Genomic DNA, 18818 nt, shown 5'->3' with positions numbered 1-18818 from the left:
TATCACAATATGCTAATTTTTTGAGAAGGACCTGTATAGTGCCAATTCACAACACGTTGCCTAAAGTCACTTCACAAAAGTCAGGTTCATTCATTCCAATTAATCGTAACCATTGAACAGTGCAGTCGGAGTTAGCTTTTTATTCAAATTGGTGAAGTTTCCTTCTGGGGCAGCGAATGAGAGGGAAAAAGGGAGCTGAAGCGTTGCTGCGCGTCCGCAGTTAAACTCCAAGAAAGCAGTCAGTCCTCGTCCTTTGGCCTTCTTGGCGAAAAGGAAAAATATCATCTGACCATCAAAGTCGACTTGGGATGAAACACAGTAGCGGTTCGGCTCCTCGAAACTCGATGTGCTCAATCAGATTTAGGTCTGGGGAACGGGTGGGCCAGTCCCGTGTTCTTAGTTACGTGTTAAGCTCACGTCTTCGATCAGAAAAGTTAAATTTCTGGCCTTCTCATTCCAGAAACCTCAGTTAGGAATTGTTCGTTGTCCAACGAGAGAGAATAAATGAAATCCGCAAGGAGCTCTTCTCTTGAAGTGGCGCGCTTCAGTTGCTGGTCCGGTCTCCAGCAGAAGGCGGCGTGTTCAACACGGAGGCCTTCCTATATAGTGTCTTGTGACGTCAGACTTGGGACGCTCGTCATATCAGTCGCAGTGCTCGACGGGATATGTAGTAGCGGGATGTCCTGGATACAAAATGGCCGATGCCATTGGAGAGGCACAGTGACGTCCAACAACGTACAGATAGTCCAATACTCAGCTAACAAGTGGTCCAACACCATTTACTAAGGATAGGTTAATTATACCTAAAATGGGGCTGGTAATCAGAGGGAACACTTCCTTAAATAATTTGGTTGGGATTGGGTCTAACATACAAGTTGAAGGTTTAGATTAAGCTAATATTTCTGATAACTCAGGAAGCTCCACAGGATCAAAACAGTCCAAACACAAATCAGGTTCTACAGTTATTTCCAATGTTGTCTCACTTGCTGAGGATGAAGTAATCATCTTCAGGAGTATGTCAAAGATTTTCTTTTTAATAGAATCAATTTTATTTAAGAAGAATCCCATAAAGTCATGACTGCTAAGAGCTAAGGGAATGGATGGCTCAACAGAGTTATGACTCTGTGTAAGTTTAGCAACTGTACTAAAGAGAAACCTAGGATTATTCTTGTTCTCTTCTATTAATGATGAGAAATAAGCTGTTCTAGCTTGGTGAAGTGTCTTTATATACAACAATAGGCTATTTTTCCAGATTAAGTAGGAATCCTCTAGGTGTGTTGAGCACCATTTTCTCTCCAATTTTCTAACATTGTGCTTTAAAGTACGAGCTCTGAATTAAACCAAGGAGCTAGCCTCCTATGAATAATTACCTTCTTTTTCAAGGGGGCTGCATTGTCTAATGCATCACGCAATAATAAAGAAACACTATGAACAAAAGAATCAATTTATGAAGGGGCAGAAACAGAATTATTGTCCTCCACTGTGCTTTTCAGTGATAATGAGGAAATTAAAAGTGGAACAGATTCTTTAAAGATTGTTACAGCATTGTCTGATAATGATCTACTATAATGAAATTTTCTTTCAGGTGTGGAGTACTTGGTTAAATTAAACTCAAAGGTTATTAAGAAATGGTCAGACAGGACAGGGTTATGAGAGAATATTGTTATGTCTTTACACTCAATGCCATATGTCAGCACAAGGTCCAGAGAATGAAGACAAAGGTGGGTAGGTTTGTTAATGTTTTGAGTATAGCCAATTGAGTCTAAGATAGCATTAAAGGCTATATTTAAGCTATCACTTTCAGCGTCTACATGAATGTTAAAATCCCCCACTATAATAACTTTATCTGTATTTAACACTAAATCAGATAAAAGGTCTGAAAACTGATCTAAAAATTGAGAGTAAGTGCCTGGTGGACGGTACAAAACAACAAACAGAAGTGGTTTTAGTGCTTTGCAATTTGGTTGAGGAAAACTAAGGATTAAATATTCAAAAGAGTTCCATTCAGTTTATTTATATAGCGCCAATTCACAACACATGTTGTCTCAAGGCACTTCACAACTGTCAGGTTCATACATTCCAATTAATCCTAACAATTGAACAGTGCAGTCGGAGTTAGCTTTTTATTCAAATTGGATAAAAAGTTTTTCTATCTAAGGAAACCCAGCAGATTGCATCCAGTCAGTGACTTGCAGCATTCACTCCTCCCGGATGAGCATGTAGAGACAGTGGACAGTCACTGGCATTGACTTTGCAGCAATCCCTCATACTGAGCATGCATGTAGCGACAGTGGAGAGGAAAAACTCCCTTTTAACAGGAAGAAACCTTCAGCAGAACCAGAACCAGGCTCAGTATGAGCGGCCATCTGCCACGACCGACTGGGGGTTAGAGAGAACAGAGCAGAGACACAAAAAGATCACAGAAGCACTGATCCAGGAGTACTTTCTATGGGAAGGAAAAGTAAATGTTAATGGATGTAGCTCCTTTAGTTGTTTCATCTAGAAAGAAAGAACAGATAAACTCTGAGCCAGTTTTCAAGGTTAGAGTCTGAAAGAGCACATAGAGTTAGTTACAGTAGAAGCTCAGTCAATCGCCATGTCTAGGAGAAAGAAAGGGTTAAACACTAAAAGACAGGTCCATGTGGATCATCTGTAGAAGGTGAGCATTAAGTTGTTGCCAGCAGAACCTCGGACGATTCCCCTCTCCAGAAAGGTGTCACAGGTAGACACAGAGCCAGGCCAGGTGTAGCTTCTAGAAAGAGAATAGAGAGAACAAAGTTAAAAGCTGAAATAACAGCAAATAATGCAAAATTGGAGAGTAGTGTGAGAATGTAGCGAAGAGGGTGAAAGTGGTCATTATGTCCTCCAGCAGCCTAAGCCTATAGCAGCCTAACTACACAGATAGTTTCAGTTCAGATTATTTAGTTAAACAGCGCTTATTTACAACAATGTCGTCTCAAGGAACCCCACAAAGTGTCCCACTGATGGTCATTGTTATACTAAAAACCACAATGATTGGGATACCTCTCTCTGTCAGACTGATCAGAGTTGTAGCTATTGATTGGTCTGGGGCTAATCAATAAATCCGACTGAATGATGGTTGCTACTCCTCCTCCTCGCCCAGTATTTCGAGGAATGTGAAAATTTAAATAATTAGTAGGAGTTGACTCATTTATAGTAACATAATCCTCTTGCTGCAGCCAGGTTTCTGTGAGGCAAAATAAATCAATCTGATTGTCACAAATCAGGTCACTAACTACCAAAGTATTTGAAGAGAGAGATCTTATGTTCAGTAAGCCACATTTAATTGTTTTATTTTTCTTTTCAGTCTGAGTTGTGTTTATTTATATGAGATTTTCCTGATTTCCTCCTTTTAGATTATTTTTTAATCTATTAAATTTTGGCCGTGGGCGAGACACTGTCTTAATAGGGTAATGGGTGGGTAGCAGTACAGAAGCTGCAGAGAGGAGTATTAAACTATGACCCTGCTTCCTGGTCTGAACCCTGGGTTGTCAGAGTTTTGGAGAACTAATAAATTCGGCCAGATTCCTAGAAAGAAGAGCTGCTCCATCCAAAGTGGGATGGATGTCGTCTCTCCGGATCAGACCAGGTTTTCCCCAAAATGTTCGCCAGTTATCAATATAACCCACATTGTTTTCTGGACACCATCTAGACAGCCAGTGGTTGAATGACAGCATGCGGCTAAACATGTCGTCACTGGTCAGATCGGGGAGGGGACCAGAGAAAATTACAGAGTACGACATTGTTTTGGCAAACTTACACACCGAAGCAACACTAACTTTGGTGACCTCCGATTGACGTAACCGGGTGTCATTACCACCAGCGTGAATAACAATCTTACTGTATTTACGCTGATCCTTAGCCAGCAGTTTCAGGTAGGATTTGATATCGCCCGTTCTGGCCCCTGGCAGACATTTGACTATGGTCGCTGGTGTCTCTAGGGCCACGTTTCTGACTATGGAGCTGCCAATTACCAGAGTTGGCTTCTCAGCGGGTGTGTCGCTGAGAGGGGAAAATCTGTTAGAAACGCAGACAGGTTGGTGGTGACCTGTGGGCTGGGATCTAGGACTATGCTTTCTACGTACCGTCACCCAGCCGATCTGAGGCCTCGGCTGCGCGGGCTCTGCTGGAGGACTGCTACGGGGAGCTACCCTCGGTGGCTCTGCGCTGCCTCCAATTCCGACACCCTCGCCTCCAAAGCTACAAAAATGCTACATTTATTACACGTACCATTATCACTAAGGGAGGCAGAGGAGTAACTGAACATCTGACACAGAGAGCAAGAGAGAGGAGGAGACTCAGAGAGAAACAGCAGAACGGGTAGCCATGTTGGAGCTAAAGCTAACGCTAAGCTAGCGACCCCTTACCACTACTAGAAAAAAACATGTAAAACACGGAGAGTCCCCAAACGTTAAAAGTGGCAACAGAAAGTAAGTGTTTTAACGTGCTTATGTATTAGAACAAGTAAGAGATATCACAGTAGAGAGAAATCAGATCAAACGAGAGAGCTTCACACACCAAACAATTCACCGAGTGCAACAGCGAGAACAGGAAGTGACGAATACGCCATACCACGCCTGTCCAGTTACATCAGATTATGGAGGATAGGACAGGAGCTTGTTGATGATCTCCTGCGTTGTGTCCGCTGGCCACAAAATCACAAAAACCAATTGAAGTTGTATTCACCCACGCCTTCCAGCATTCCATACTTATGTGTGTGTTGCTTACTGCTGAGGATTTCTATCTTACTTTACCTAAATGTGAGATTTCATTACTTTTCATAGATTTTCAGATTTCTCAGAAGGAGAAACAAAATAATAAAAGCCAAATATTATTAGTATTTGAAAATTTGGACTAAAGCTGTTTTTACACCAATAACCAGAGATTTTTAGATTTCTTTAAAGGATTGTATTACAACAATTTCATACCAGTGAAAGCCAAACATTATTGGTATTTAAAAAGTTTGGACTAAAACTGTTTTATACCAGTGACCCAGCTTATTTGAATGATGGGACCACAGCCGCCTCATACCAGCGACCTCAAGGATTAATATTATCATTTGTCTTCTAGCACAGGATGAATTCCTTACCACAGAGGACTTGATGAGCCAATTACCTCTATTAGAAAGATTGGATTAAAACCAGCTCTTACCAGTAAACTCCCAAGGATTATTCGTGTCATTTGATTTGTTTTTCTGTGTTTGATTTTCTGTATCATTGTAATGTTTTTCCTCATGTACAACGCTTTGAAGGCCTTGTTGCTGAAAAGCACTATATAAATAAACTTGATTTGACTTAAAGACTAGGGTGATGGCAGGGAGCCTTTCGAACCACAAAGAACTAGAACTCATCACCAAAGATGAACCATCAGAATACCAATGGTAGTGGTTCCCACTAATCCACCCAGGCCCAAGCGGCTTTAAGATGAATCTGTCCTAAAGCAGCTATTTGTCTCCTGATCGTTTTTCAGATCCTGATCCGGTCCCACCAACTCCTGAACATCCACAAACCAGAAAACGCTGGATAATTGGTGGTGGTGTGACTGCCTGCATTCTCTACTTGGGGCTTCTTGCTTGTGTAGTGATGAAAAGGACAGGTCAGTATTATAAAAGTTGCGGGTTTTATGATTTAAATCAAAATTTTGGTTGTGATTATTTATTTTTACCTAAGATCTCCAGGAGAAAACATGACTGAATATTTGATTTAGTGATGTTTCTGCTCAGCCACCTCGAGGTTTCTGGACCCGCTCAGTTCACACGGTCATGATCCAACACAGAAAGCAGAAAGTCTCTTTTCTGTTGCTACATGTGAGCAGCAGTTACTCTTAAAGCTTTAATGGGTTTAGCAATATTGTTCTAAATGCATCTTACTGCCAAAAGTATTTGTCTTCTTTTACACGTAGAGCCCTAAAAATGTTATTCAGCAATAATACTTATACATTCATTTATAATGTTGTGGATATATTTGAAGGTTATTAATTTATGGCAGTTAATTGTTTAATCATATTTTACATGTTTTGGTGTATTGTTTGCATCCAACAGCACCAGGCGGGTTTCTGCCTCTGAAGGGAAGAAATTTGGACTAATCCGTGTGTTTTTTCCATACCTGAGGAACTTGATTTTAGTTTGGCTCAGTTTGGCCACGTTAAAATGATTATTATGCAGATTAAACGTTGTCTTTATATGGTTGAGCTTTTGTCAGATGAGCCTTACATGCCCAGCAGACTGGACCGCACACTCTTCCATAAGTGGGTCAAAAATGACCCTCGTACATCAATGTTAATCAGTGTTTTTAACCCACTTTTATCCTTTTAATTTAGAATAACCAGCTTTTTTCTATTTTGTAATGCATTTTGGTCTAGAATGATTTCATGCTTGAATTATTTTTATTTTTCAGTATTTAGAAATTTTTAAAACATTTGAATAGTTTATCCAGTTCAGTTTATATATGTAGCATAAATTCACAACATATTATCTCAAGGTTCTTCATAAAACAATTCATGACAGAAATAAAACGATTGCAAAGGAAAGGAAGGTGGGTTGTTTTTGACCCCCTTATGGAAGCCAGAAGTATTGATCCAAAATCTACAATTTTTTAAATCTAAGTTAAAAATGTAAAACCATCACATGTTTTGAGGTCTTGCTGGAAGCGTACTTTTATTCTGATTATAATCGCTGTTCTACATAAAGCTGATGCCGTTTCATCTTCTCTTCACAGATTCATGTCGATGCAACAATAGTTTGGTCTGATCAACAGCAGCAGTTTATGACCAGGACGCACTGATCCACAAATCACCACGTGTTTGAAAATATGAGCCTGATTTCCTCAGGAATAATTAATATGGTGATCTAAATTACTCTTCTGTAGTTTTAATAGCTTATCCCCCTTTTATCCCACTTCATCACACCTTTTATTGCACTTTAAATATAATCTCCTACCCCATTTGGATTGAAGTATTACCTTACAATTGTAATACTGCATGTAGCTTATCCCACTTTTACCCTGACCCAAAGTACAACATAGAGTGATACATTTAGGCAGCACTACTCAGGATTATTAACTAAGGATGTACAATATATCAGCATTAAAATTGGTATTGACCAATGAGAGTAAATTCTTAACATATCAGTATCGGTCCAATAAGTAAAACTGGGCCGACATTAACAACTGATTTTGTTTTCCGTTATGACGCCGTTTAAGTAAATATAGGTTATCGGCCCAAATTTTCAGATGGGTGCTTCTCTATTAATCATGATATTCTCACGAACTTGGATCGTGACTGAAGTTTAATTTTATTACAGTTATATTTCTCAGCTGCCTTCAATACATTTTATCACTCCATCTACATTTTTACTGGTTGGGAAATGTGGTAAGGTTTCAGATGTAGCTGCTAAGTGCTTTACTTTATATTTATCTGAACTAAAGTTTTATATTAACAAAGATGACAGTCCTCTTCTTTAGCAAATCTTACCTATGGGGTGCCTCAGGGGTTCATATTTGAACCTGTTGAATTTATTACAAAGGCTTTATTTGGTCCATCTGTATCAAAAATCCGGTTGTGTGTCTTTGCTGTAAAGATAGAGATATACAGATTTGGATCACAAACACGTTGACTGCAATCTAGAAAGCACCCTCACTTCTACTTCCTAAGGAGGCTGAAGCAGGCCAGTCCAGCAGTCGACTTTCTGCAGGTGTGTGGTAGAGAGCATCTTTGTGACCTCCTCCATCACCTCCTGGTATGGGAACTGCTCGGCTGTGGACAGGAAAACTCTGCAGAGGGTGGAGCAAACATAACCTGCCATCCATAGTGGACATACACCAGCGGATGCAGGAGCAGAGCGGCCCGCATCATGGGTGACTCGACCGAGCCAGGACACAGACTGTTCAGCCTTCTTCCTTCATCATCTGGGTCAAAACAACAAGGCTGAAGCACATGAGCACCCCCCACCCCTCCCACACCACTACATACATAAAACATATCACCAAAGGTATTTAGGATGTTGGGATGTTACCTGTGGTATGTAGCCCAGCCCTAATAATGTTATTCAGGAATAATAATCATGCATTCATTCATAATGTTATTTTAAAGTAATTTATTTACAGCGGTTAATTACATCATCAAATCTTACCTTTTTATGCTTATTTCAAGGCTGGTTTCTGCCTCTTTTACTCCAGTGAGAGTTCATAGCAGCTTTAAGAGGCGATCACAACAGAAATTAATATTTTAAAAGTGGTGTTAGATAAATAAATTATGAACTGTCAAGCATGTTGATGAGATACCAGAATTGCGGAGCTTTGCACAGTTTGCAGATAAAGGTGCTGACTAAAACACGGTTTCTATTGCAGGGGTTTTGTGTCTCCTCTGGTTGTTACACCATAGTGTGGTTCAATGCAGATGCTTCATTTGTGATCATGACTCAAAACGTTTTGGGACCTGGTACAATTAAACTTACAGTTGTGCCTTTTATGGATTTTTCTGTAAGACTTTTACATTGTGTAATTAAAATAATAAACTGTGAGTGGAGCATTTGTACTTTAACTGGAATCGTTTCGTCATGCCAAAGTTAAGTTTTTACTCAGGATTAGTCCTGAATAACATCAATATACAGAGCAGTGAAAAGGTTTTTGGCCCCTTATTGATTTTTTCCGCTATTTTGTCTCACTCAACATTTCAGATCATCAATCAGCGCTAACATCAGACAGAGATAACCTGAGTAAATAAAAGAAAAAATCTGTTTTCAAATGATGATTTCATTTATTGAGTGAAAAACTGTTTCCAAACCAAGTTGATAATTACCCACTAAACCCAATAACTGGTTGCTCCACCCCTGGCAGCACCAGCTGGTCACTGGTAATGAGTCTTTAACATCACTGTAGAGGAAACTCCTTTGAAGAATATTTTTAATTCAGCCACAATGAAGTTCAATCAGAACAGTTTAATCTGTGCTCCAAACTGAACCATGTTGTCAAATTGTGGCCCGAATCAATCAAAATTAAAAACACTACTGAACCAAACACTACATAGAACAAATACAGAACATGAAGCTGTAGAAATAAATGTTTATTGTTCACTGTAGGCTAAACGCATGTTGCAAAACCAAAAACCTGTTTATTTAGCACTTGTATGCAGTAAGCCTACGTAAAAATCAAGTAAAAAAATCTACAAATGAGAAGTGCATTACTCAACTCCCTCATGCTGATACCACCTAAACCACCTCTCACATGAACTCCTTTCAGATTTCTATCCATTGTAGTACCTCACAAACCAATGCTCTCTGAACTGGTTGATATAGGTTCCCTCACATCATTGGCCACAAGTGAGACTAATTTTGAGTTGTGTTCAACCCGTGCGTCCTGCTGCGTAACCGAAGTGCTCTTTAGCTTGACTGCATAACTGAATTGCTGGACGGGAGATTCTCCTTGATGATTTTCTGTTCAGAGAAGAATTCATGGTCCTGTCCAGATCCTGAGACACAAAAGCAGCCCCAGACCATCACACCACCACCACCGTGTTTAACTGTAGGTATGATGTTCTTTCCTTAAATGCTGTGTTAGTTTTACACCAGATGTAACGGAACCAACACCTTCCAAAAAGGTCCACTTTTGTCTCGTCACTCCACGGAATATTTTCCCAGATGTCCGAGATCATCAGGATGTTCTTTGTGGTCTTTTGGATCAGCAGTGGTTCTGGGCTTGGAACTCTCCCATTGTGGCAATGTTTGCCCAGACTGTCTTTCTTATAGTTGAATCATGACCTCTGACCTTGACCGATGCAGTGAAGCCTTCTGATCTTTAGATGTTCTGGGTCCTTCTGGGTCCTGGATGAGTTGTTGATGCTTTTTTGGTAGGTTGGCATCTCCTGGGAAGGTTCAGCACTTGCTAGTTTGACTCATCGAATTGTATTTAGATTAATGTGGGTCGTGCTCACAAATGAATTATTCCAAATCCTTATAGGAAACATCTGAAAGCTGAAAACATGAAACTTAAAAACACTCAACTGTGCACAAACATGTTCGATGCCTTTCTTCTGCTTTTTGTTTGAAATCACATAAATTTGATTGTCAGATTAGATCCTTTCTATCACATTAGAACACCAGATGATGAGTTTGTTTAATAAAACTAAAGTCATTTCATGACTCCAGCCACCTATTTACTTCCTCTAACTCAGCAGCAACAGGCACAATGTACAACAAATTATCCAGAGCTGTGCTGAGGTCACTTTCTGCACCACAATGTTTCGCTGACATGAGGTTTATTTCCAGTGGTCAGACCGCTGATTTTTCTGCGCTTGTTAATCTATGATGTTGTTTGCTGAACCTTTCCAGATTCTCACTGTCTCAGTTTCAAGACATATGGAAGCAAATCGTTACCATGTTTCAAATGAAAAAGCATTTCCAGAAATGCTTTTTCATTTTAAACATGTGGCTGCATTATTTGACCCATAAATAAAATTAGTAATCAATCATACTATTTGCATTTTCTTCTTCATGACTTCACATTTTATGCCATAATCAAAAAGAAAACAAAGCAGACATTGTTTTTTCGTTTTCGTGGTCTGCCCGTAAAGTTCTGCCCAGAACTCGAAACGAAAAAGCATTCCGAGCTGCGGGCGCAGCAGAGTGACGTCAGCAGCCGCTCTTCCTCAGCTCCCTGCTGACCGAGCTACCCATCTTGTTCAGTAGGGGGCGCTGTGCACGTCTGCATTGCATTACATTGCAAACGTGCTGAGAAATTGATTGAATTGCAGCAGAGCTGAGCTCAATTTGTGGCAGTGGCAGGAAGAACTGGTAGTTCTGGTGGCATCCTTATGGCCCGGGACATCCAGCGTGATTTTAAGCATTTATTTATAATTTTCTGTGAGTGACAATTCAGGATAGCCGCTCTATAATAAACCAGCTGTTTGTGAAATAAATCTTCGTCATCCTTTCAACACGTCACACATAGTGCTATTTATTTTCCATGTCAAGTAAATACAATCACCTTATGTTATGGGTCTAAAGCTGTTTATTAAATAATAATCAATAATGAAATCATTATTTAAAGGTAACAGGCTATAACAATAATGACATCCCATTTGCCGATAATCAGCATCAGATTCCACAACAACAGCGGCAACCGCATTGGCAAACTTTTACGGACGGTCTGGCACCTTCTGGTATCCTCGCAGAATCCCCTGCCACCCTGCGGCAGCCTGTGGTAGTTCCGGTGGCAGCTTCAGTGGCAGGCTGTGGTAGGTCCTCCACAGCCTGCCACCGGAACTACCAGTTCTTCCTGCCACTGGAACTACCAGTTCTTCCTGCCACCGGAACTACCAGTTCTTCCTGCCACCGGAACTACCAGTTCTTCCTGCCACCGGAACTACCAGTTCTTCCTGCCACCGGAACTACCAGTTCTTCCTGCCACCGGAACTACCAGTTCTTCCTGCCACCGGAACTACCAGTTCTTCCTGCCACCGGAACTACCAGTTCTTCCTGCCACCGGAACTACCAGTTCTTCCTGCCACCGGAACTACCAGTTCTTCCTGCCACCGGAACTACCAGTTCTTCATGCCACCGGAACTACCAGTTCTTCCTGCCACCGGAACTACCAGTTCTTCCTGCCACTGCTACAAATTGAGCTCGGCTCTGCTGCAATTCAATCAATTTCTCAGCACGTTTGCAATGTAATGTAATGCAGACGTACACAGCGCCCCCTACCGAACAAGATGGGTAGCTCGGTCAGCAGGGAGCTGAGGAAGAGCGGCTGCTGACGTCACTCTTCTGCGCCCGCTGCTCGGAATGTTTTTTCGTTTTCGAGTTCTGGGCAGTACTTTACGGGCAGACCACGAAAACAAAAAAACAATGTCTGCTTTGTTTTCTTTTTGATTATGGAATGAAATGTTCAGTCATGAAGAAGAAAATGCAAATAGTATGATTGATTACTAATTTTATTTATGGGTCAAACAATGCAGCCACATGTTTAAAATGAAAAAGCATTTCTGGAAATGCTTTTTCATTTGAAATATGGTAACAATTTGCTTCCATATTAGATGGAGCACTGAGCTTTTATGTTAAGTGATTATCATTATAAAGGGTTTTCTGCTTAATAACCACGGTGCTATTTTTAGTCATGCAGAAATTTTGTCACCATGGTTTCTGTCATGTTTTGCAAGGTTTCCTTTTATGAAAGAAGAAGGGAGAAAACTTCACCTCAGGTTCAGAGAGGGGAGAGGTTTGCACATATAGTGGAGAACCACAGACATCCAGAAGCTCCACTGCTCAGGCGATGAACCTCCTTCATCTTCAGGTTTGCATGGGCTGCAGGCAAACAGGCCTGTGTGAGTACTGACTCTTAATGCATTGGATATGATATTAAACTAGCAGACAGAGTCAGGCAGACTTCTTTATCGGCCCACAGGAGCACTTAAAGATCATTGTTTCTAATGAGACAAATTGTGTTGGATCACAGGCCCCATCTGGACAGAAGCTCAGTCCGTGGCCGCCTCTCGACGGCGAAGACATCTTGATGTGTTGATGTGAGTAAAGTCCCACCATCAGATCTATCAGGTTTCATCAGCAGGTCGCTTCTCGCTTTCTAAGCTTTTAAACTTTCAAAAATACAGAACCATACTGTAAGCAAAACTTGTTCGCACAGCAGACACCGAGATAGAGGCAGGGTACACCCTGGACACACACACACACACACACACACACACACACACACACACACACACACACACAGTCAAAAGGGAAATTTAGGGCCCATTTCTAATTCATGTTTTTGGACTGAAGGAGAAAAAAACAGAACCCTAACCCTCTAAAGAGAAGCCAGGAGTTATATTGTTTTATAAATCCAGCACCAAATTCCATCTATATTATTGAAATCTCTAATCATTGAAGGAATAACTGCATGTTTCAGTCTATTCGTCCTGAATCTTGGCAGCTGATGTCTGTGTCTGGATGAAAGCAGCGTAACTTTGTCAAGCAGTGGCTGGGCTGGATCTGCAAGGATTAGTTTGGCCTTTTCCACTGACCTCTCCTTATACAAGTCCTTGAGATCACTTAAAAACATATCAGCAGTTTTGCTGCACACCCTGACAATTCCCAACAGTTTGTTCCTGTTGTTGCAAGTTAAAATAAAACCAACAGATAAACTTAATAAGGACTCGATAAAACAAGAATAAAACTTTATCATAAAAGGGGAATTCACATTAAAACCCCAAAAGCTTCCGATTCAAAATATGTTTGCTAATGTAGTTTCATACAGAGTCCACATGGGCCTCAAATGTCAGCCTGTCATCCAGAACAACTCCCAGGTATTTAAACTAGTTCAGGATTTCAACATTCACACCAGAGACCACTGGCCCGTGATCAGGATCATCGGTACTGAGAAGGGAAAAGATAACAGAATCATCAGCAAACTTTAAAATGTATTGGTGCACATACTGGCAGCGACAATCACTGGAGATCCTACAGTTCAGAAGTCCATCAGCCAAAGGATGAAGCCAGACTCAATACCATAAAAATACTGTAATTTTTCAGCTTAAATGTAGAGTTGAGTGCAATAAAAAGCAATCTTGCAAAGGTTTCTGCCACCTCCAGTCTCTATTGGATCCTCCAGCCCTGCTGGACCTGTAGGCAAACTGAAGTAGTTGAGATGATCTTTGGATGGCAGTCTTTAAAGGCAGTCTGTATGAGAGCAAACAGAGGCTGAAGAGGAAAGTCAGCGTTAACTCTGTGTGTGTGTTGATTTAAATCTCTACATACCTCCTTTATACTTGTTTGATTTGTTCTGTTTAGTTACTCCCACTGGTTGTGTTTAATTGCTCTAGAAATAAATTAACTCGAGGTTCTGTCAGTGGATCAGGGAGGTGTTAGAAAGACCTGGAAACTGGCAGCAGAGGGAGGTGGAGCCGCACAGGTAACAGGAAGCGGCTCAGAGGCTTTTAGTTTCAGTTTCTGCTCTGCAGCTGTTGTTGATCTGACGTTTCTGTTAAGTTCGGTGAAATCAGACTCGGTGAAATTAAGAGGTTCTGCTGCACGGAGGTAAATACAGCTCTTTAAACACCTTTGTGTTGTCTTGTTGCCACTCAGACTGAACTTTTCCTCTGGATTTCTGTTGTTTTCAATTCAATTCAGTTTATTTCTATAGCTCCAATTCACAACACATGTTGTCTCAAGGTTCTTCACAACAGTCAGGTTCATACATTCCAGTTAATCCTAATCATTGAACAGTTCAGTCAGATTCAGTTATTTATTCAAATTGGATAAAAAGTTTTTCTATCTAAGGAAACCCAGCAGATTGCATCCAGTCAGTGACTTGCAGCATTCACTCCTCCTGGATGAGCATGTAGAGACAGTGGACAGTCACTGGTGTTGACTTTGCAGCAATCCCTCATACTGAGCATGCATGTAGCGAGATTTTCAGATTCCCAACTAGGTTTGTTTGTGTGTGTGGACAGGTTAAAGTGTTTTTTATACCATTGTTAACGGGAAACCAAAAACAAGGCGGTATGAGTTCCATGTAGATAGTCCTTAATTGAGCCATAAATATTTTACAGAGGACATGAGCTCCCTCTGGTCTGGTTGGCTGATTCCCTCCAGTTATGTTTTCACATTTTCTGCACTGGAAACCGTCTAACCACCGGGTTGATCCTGTTAGCTTTCCCAGTGCTTACATAGAAGGAAGCTGGACTTCTTCTCTTGTTTCTTCTGGGGAGTGGTGGCCTTGTGGTTAGAACAGGAAGTTTGTGTTCCAGAGGAGACACAAGTGGCCAGGTTTGTATCCCACAGATTACCACTCTGGGTCCCTGAGCAAGACCCTTAGCCCCAGAATGCTCCCCAGGCGCCGCACATTGGCAGCCCACTGCTCCCTGTAAGGGATGGGTTAAATGCAGAGAACAAATTTCATTGTAATGTACATGTGCAATGACCAATAAAGATGATTATTATTATTATGCTCATAAATAAGATCCTGCAGCTACACTGCAGCATTTGGATGGCTTTCCAGAACCACATTCATCATGTGGTTCTGGACGGGCTCATGCAAGCTAAGCTAACATTTGATCATGTTTCTATGACGAGAGTTCGCTGGTTTCTGCAAAGTTTCTGCCTCAGTGGACAGAAGCTATCAGCAGGTGTTTCTGTTTGTGCTGTGATCAGGCTAATCACTTTTACTTATCAATGCCAAAACCTCTCTGGGTACTCCAGGTTCCTGCTGTTTTCTAAAATCTTGACTGTGAGATGAACTGGACAATGTTCTCTGGTATCTCCATGTTGGTTGCCTGTCCTGTGTCTCTCTGCGCTGATGGACTGGCGACCACTCTGAGTGCTCCCAGCATCTCACCCACTGACAGCAGTCGATAAAACTGGATTAAAGATTAATTTGCTGGATTTTTAACATTTTACCTCCTTGCCTCAGGTTTCGGCGCACAGACATGTCCACGGCCAGCTGTCTCCTATCTGAAGACCAGTTTCGGTGCTTCGTCTGTCAGAATATCTTTAGGGATCCAGTCAGCACACCATGTGGACACAACTTCTGCAAGATCTGCGTCACAGATAACTTCTGTGTTGATGTCCCGTTTCAGTGTCCCATGTGTGAAAAGATGTTCTACCCAAAACCAGAGCTGCAGGTCAACACTTTGATCACTGAGCTGCTCGACGTGTACATACAGTCAGCTCAGCGCCAGAACCCAGAGCCAGTTAACTGTAATATCTTCAGAAAGACCCTCCTCTGACAGGAGAAAATGAAGGAAAGAAGCTGGACACCCCAGATGGAAACATCCAGGACATGATAGAGGAACTCAAACACTGTTCACAGCTCAGCACAGAAGATGCTTGGACCTTCAGTTCTGCCAAGAGATGCGTTAATCTGACCTCGGAGCAGAACAGAACTTACGTGGAGCGGCTCTCTGCTGCTCACCTGGAACTGATCTTCATTGAGGTGATGAAGAAAGAAATCCCCAAGCTGCTGATCCGAGCCGAGCTGATGAGAGCCCAACGCTACGTAGTGGATGTGACTCTCGATCCGGATACGGTACATCCCATGCTCGTCTTGTCGGATGACAGGAAACAAGTGAGATGTTGTGATCCAAAGACTCATCTACCACACGACCAGAAGAGGTTTATGCATTGTAAATATGTTTTAGGAAAGCAGAGTTTCTCCTCAGGCAGGTTTTACTTCGAGGTCCAGGTGAGAGGAAAGATCAACTGGACTTTAGGGGTGGCCAAAGAGTCCGTCAAAAGGGTGGGACTTATTACACTGAGCCCCCAGTCTGGTTACTGGTCCTTAACTGTAAGAAATGGAAATGAGTTCTATGGTATGTCTGAGCCTCCGGTTTATTTTTCTCTCCAGCGTGGTCCTGAGAAGGTGGGGGTGTTTGTGGATTATGAGGAGGGTTTGGTCTTCTTTTATGATGTAGATGCTGCTGTTCTGATGTACTCTTTCACTGGCTGCTTCTTCACAGAGAGACTCCACCCGTTCTTTGGTACAGGTAATAACTACGATGGTACAAACGGCGCTCCTCTGATCATCTCAGCTTTCCCCCTCCTAAAGTTAAAACAGGATGTTCCTCGCTTTGATGATCCGCTTCAAGCTCTTCACTCAGAGTGATTCCTACCATTCAATTCTGATAAATGCAGAAGACGTTAATGTTGTTACAGAAATGTATACGAATAATCTAAGTAATGCTGAGGATGAACAGTAAGGTGAAGTGAATAAAGATTATGTAAACCACTCTTGTTTCTGAAATAATTTAGGCATTTTAATAAAATGGCAAAGTAAAAATAAAGAAGTGAAAAAAAGCTCCTCAGTCATCGCTTTCTTCTTTACATTCTCGTTCCAAGAGGCCAGAATCAATTCATTTAAATGTTCCTGTTTTGCTGTTTCGAAGAGCTTTTACAGTTTGTCAGTGATGTGTCTGCTCCAATTGTCGACCAATCAGCGTCGCGTACGTCACTCTCTGGCTCCGTCCAATCAGAAGGCTCGCTTGTTCCAATTTCGAGAATCAAACTTTTTCGGACCAATCACTGGCCACGGTTTGTTGCAATTCTTGGACAAGCTTCGGCCGCACTCGGCCATCATCGGAAATTGTCCGTTACTCACTCAGAGCAGCTACAGACAGCCGATTTCCATCCCAATAAGAACTAAATTCATGTAATAAGTGGTTTTCCCCTGGTTAACCCAGCTGAACACCAACAGCCTTCATATATTACACGACTATTTGAACCGAACCGTGGGTTTAAAGTGGACAAAACAGCCGCATTTCACTGTTTGTCGTCAGCTAGCTTAACTTGTCCACTTCGTGCCCCATCAGTCATACATGTAATTATTGACTGTAGGAGCTCATATTACAGCATTTATCATACGATGTGATGCGTTTTTAGTCCAACACTAAAATACAATGCTGTACTTGTTCAGTAAGTGATGTTTTATGGGTTTTATTTTGCTCCAAAATAGGTAGAAAACTGGACAAACCCAGTTAAAAGGGGTTAAATGAACACTTCATCCTGTGTATTTAACAGGGTTTAGTCTGCATTTTATTCCCTGAGTCTTTTTCCATTTAAACTGTGAGGAGGGATGGAGAGAGGCGGTTGAGATGCTGTGATACAGCTTCTTAATAACCTTGTTTATTATTATCTTTTCTTATTTTTTCCGTTAGATTCATCTTTGAATATCCACAAAAAAATGGCTGAGAGTTAAACTTCATTATATTTCCAGAAGAGTTTTTACAATTGTTATTTGTTTGATGCAACCATTTTTCCAGTTCTCTCGTTATTTTCTTATTATCCTAATCCAATGTTTTTAGTCTGAACATCCAACCTTCAGACGGGCTCCTAATGGGACCCTCATCCTGAAAGCCTCCAGAGAGGCTCAGGGTGTGGGACCCCAGAAGGGAGCCTACAGGGCCAAACCCACGGAGGAGGTGGAGGCAGACGCGCGTGCCCACGTCGTCCGGGAGGGTGGGGATGTCTCCAACGCCGCCCTCATCCTCAGCAGGTACCTGGGGAGAACCTTCCTCTGGCTGCTGGAGAACGCCGTGAATCTGGTCACCTCCCACCAGAAGGAGCGTGAGAGGACGGGGTCTCAGTCTCCGCTCATGGCCAACAAGGTAGCATTTCATCTCTTCTTATTATTTTATTCGAATCATTTTTAAGGCCTAATGCTATCTTGCATCCTTATAGGACGCCCTCCTGCGTTACTCCTCAGCCTACCCTGACTTTCTGGAGGCAGTCAGGTTCCACCGGGCATTTGAGGAGGCGCATGCCAGGTCTCTACAGCCTGGCCAGGAGGGACAGGCTCTTGTTGGCTTTGGTGACTTCAAATATGAGACCCTTCAGAGCCTCTATGAGTCTGTGGACCCCAAGAAGATCCGGTAGGATATAACGTTGGCACCTGTGGATGTTGTGGGTCGGCTGTGATGTCAGAGTCAGCTGACATTCTGTCTCATCTGCACAGATTTGTCAACTACCTGCGGAGGACTTCGCCTGCTCCAGGTTCCCAGATGGAGAAAGCCGTGGGATACGTTCGGCGCAGAGACAGACAGAGGACCGGTGCCACGGCTGCTGCTGCCACCTCAGGGGGAGCGTCTGTCTCAGTCTCAGTGGCTCAGACCTGGGTGCACCTGACTGGGATGCTGCCATAGGGGAGGAGGAGGAGGAGGAGGAATCTGGTGGGAAGATGGTGGGGTCATCCTCATCAGATTGAATCCCCTCATCCTCATCCTCAAGGGTGGAAACGGCAGCACCCTCATCCGGAGCGTCAGGATCCAAGTTGATGTCCTCAAACACGCTGCCCGTCTGCTGGAACAGGTACTCGAGC

General features: G+C 42.2%; 2 protein-coding genes across 2 annotated transcripts; both read left to right on the top strand.

Moving 5' to 3' along the window:
• The first annotated feature begins 12380 nt into the window (after positions 1–12380).
• Positions 12381–16792, top strand: LOC124867997 (pyrin-like). Its single transcript, XM_047364764.1, has 3 exons — positions 12381–12534; positions 15420–15734; positions 15773–16792. Coding segments are annotated over exons 1-3 (1155 nt in total). The 5' UTR covers positions 12381–12532; the 3' UTR covers positions 16611–16792.
• On the top strand, positions 16685–18762 carry LOC124867733. Its single transcript, XM_047364313.1, has 4 exons — positions 16685–16705; positions 17806–18108; positions 18182–18372; positions 18456–18762. The coding sequence occupies exons 1-4, from the start codon at positions 16685–16687 to the stop codon at positions 18640–18642; spliced, it is 702 nt and encodes a 233-aa protein (XP_047220269.1). The 3' UTR covers positions 18643–18762.
• Positions 18763–18818: the final 56 nt, after the last annotated feature.

This window comes from Girardinichthys multiradiatus, chromosome 5, assembly GCF_021462225.1.
Source record: "Girardinichthys multiradiatus isolate DD_20200921_A chromosome 5, DD_fGirMul_XY1, whole genome shotgun sequence".
NCBI lineage: Eukaryota > Metazoa > Chordata > Actinopteri > Cyprinodontiformes > Goodeidae > Girardinichthys > Girardinichthys multiradiatus.
Note: the sequence above shows the minus strand (reverse complement) of the source record. Positions and strands in the feature narration are given on the sequence as shown.

What these genes read in the sequence shown, in the direction of transcription:
- LOC124867997 (XM_047364764.1), top strand. An exon ending in TTCAGAAAGACCCTCCTCTG is followed by an intron (nt 15,735 to 15,772) that starts ACAGGAGAAAAT and finishes GGACACCCCAGA; the next exon opens with TGGAAACATCCAGGACATGA.
- LOC124867733 (XM_047364313.1), top strand. Translation starts at nt 16,685, where the DNA reads ATGCTGAGGATGAACAGTAAG. An exon ending in TGCTGAGGATGAACAGTAAG is followed by an intron (nt 16,706 to 17,805) that starts GTGAAGTGAATA and finishes CAATGTTTTTAG; the next exon opens with TCTGAACATCCAACCTTCAG. An exon ending in CTCCGCTCATGGCCAACAAG is followed by an intron (nt 18,109 to 18,181) that starts GTAGCATTTCAT and finishes GCATCCTTATAG; the next exon opens with GACGCCCTCCTGCGTTACTC.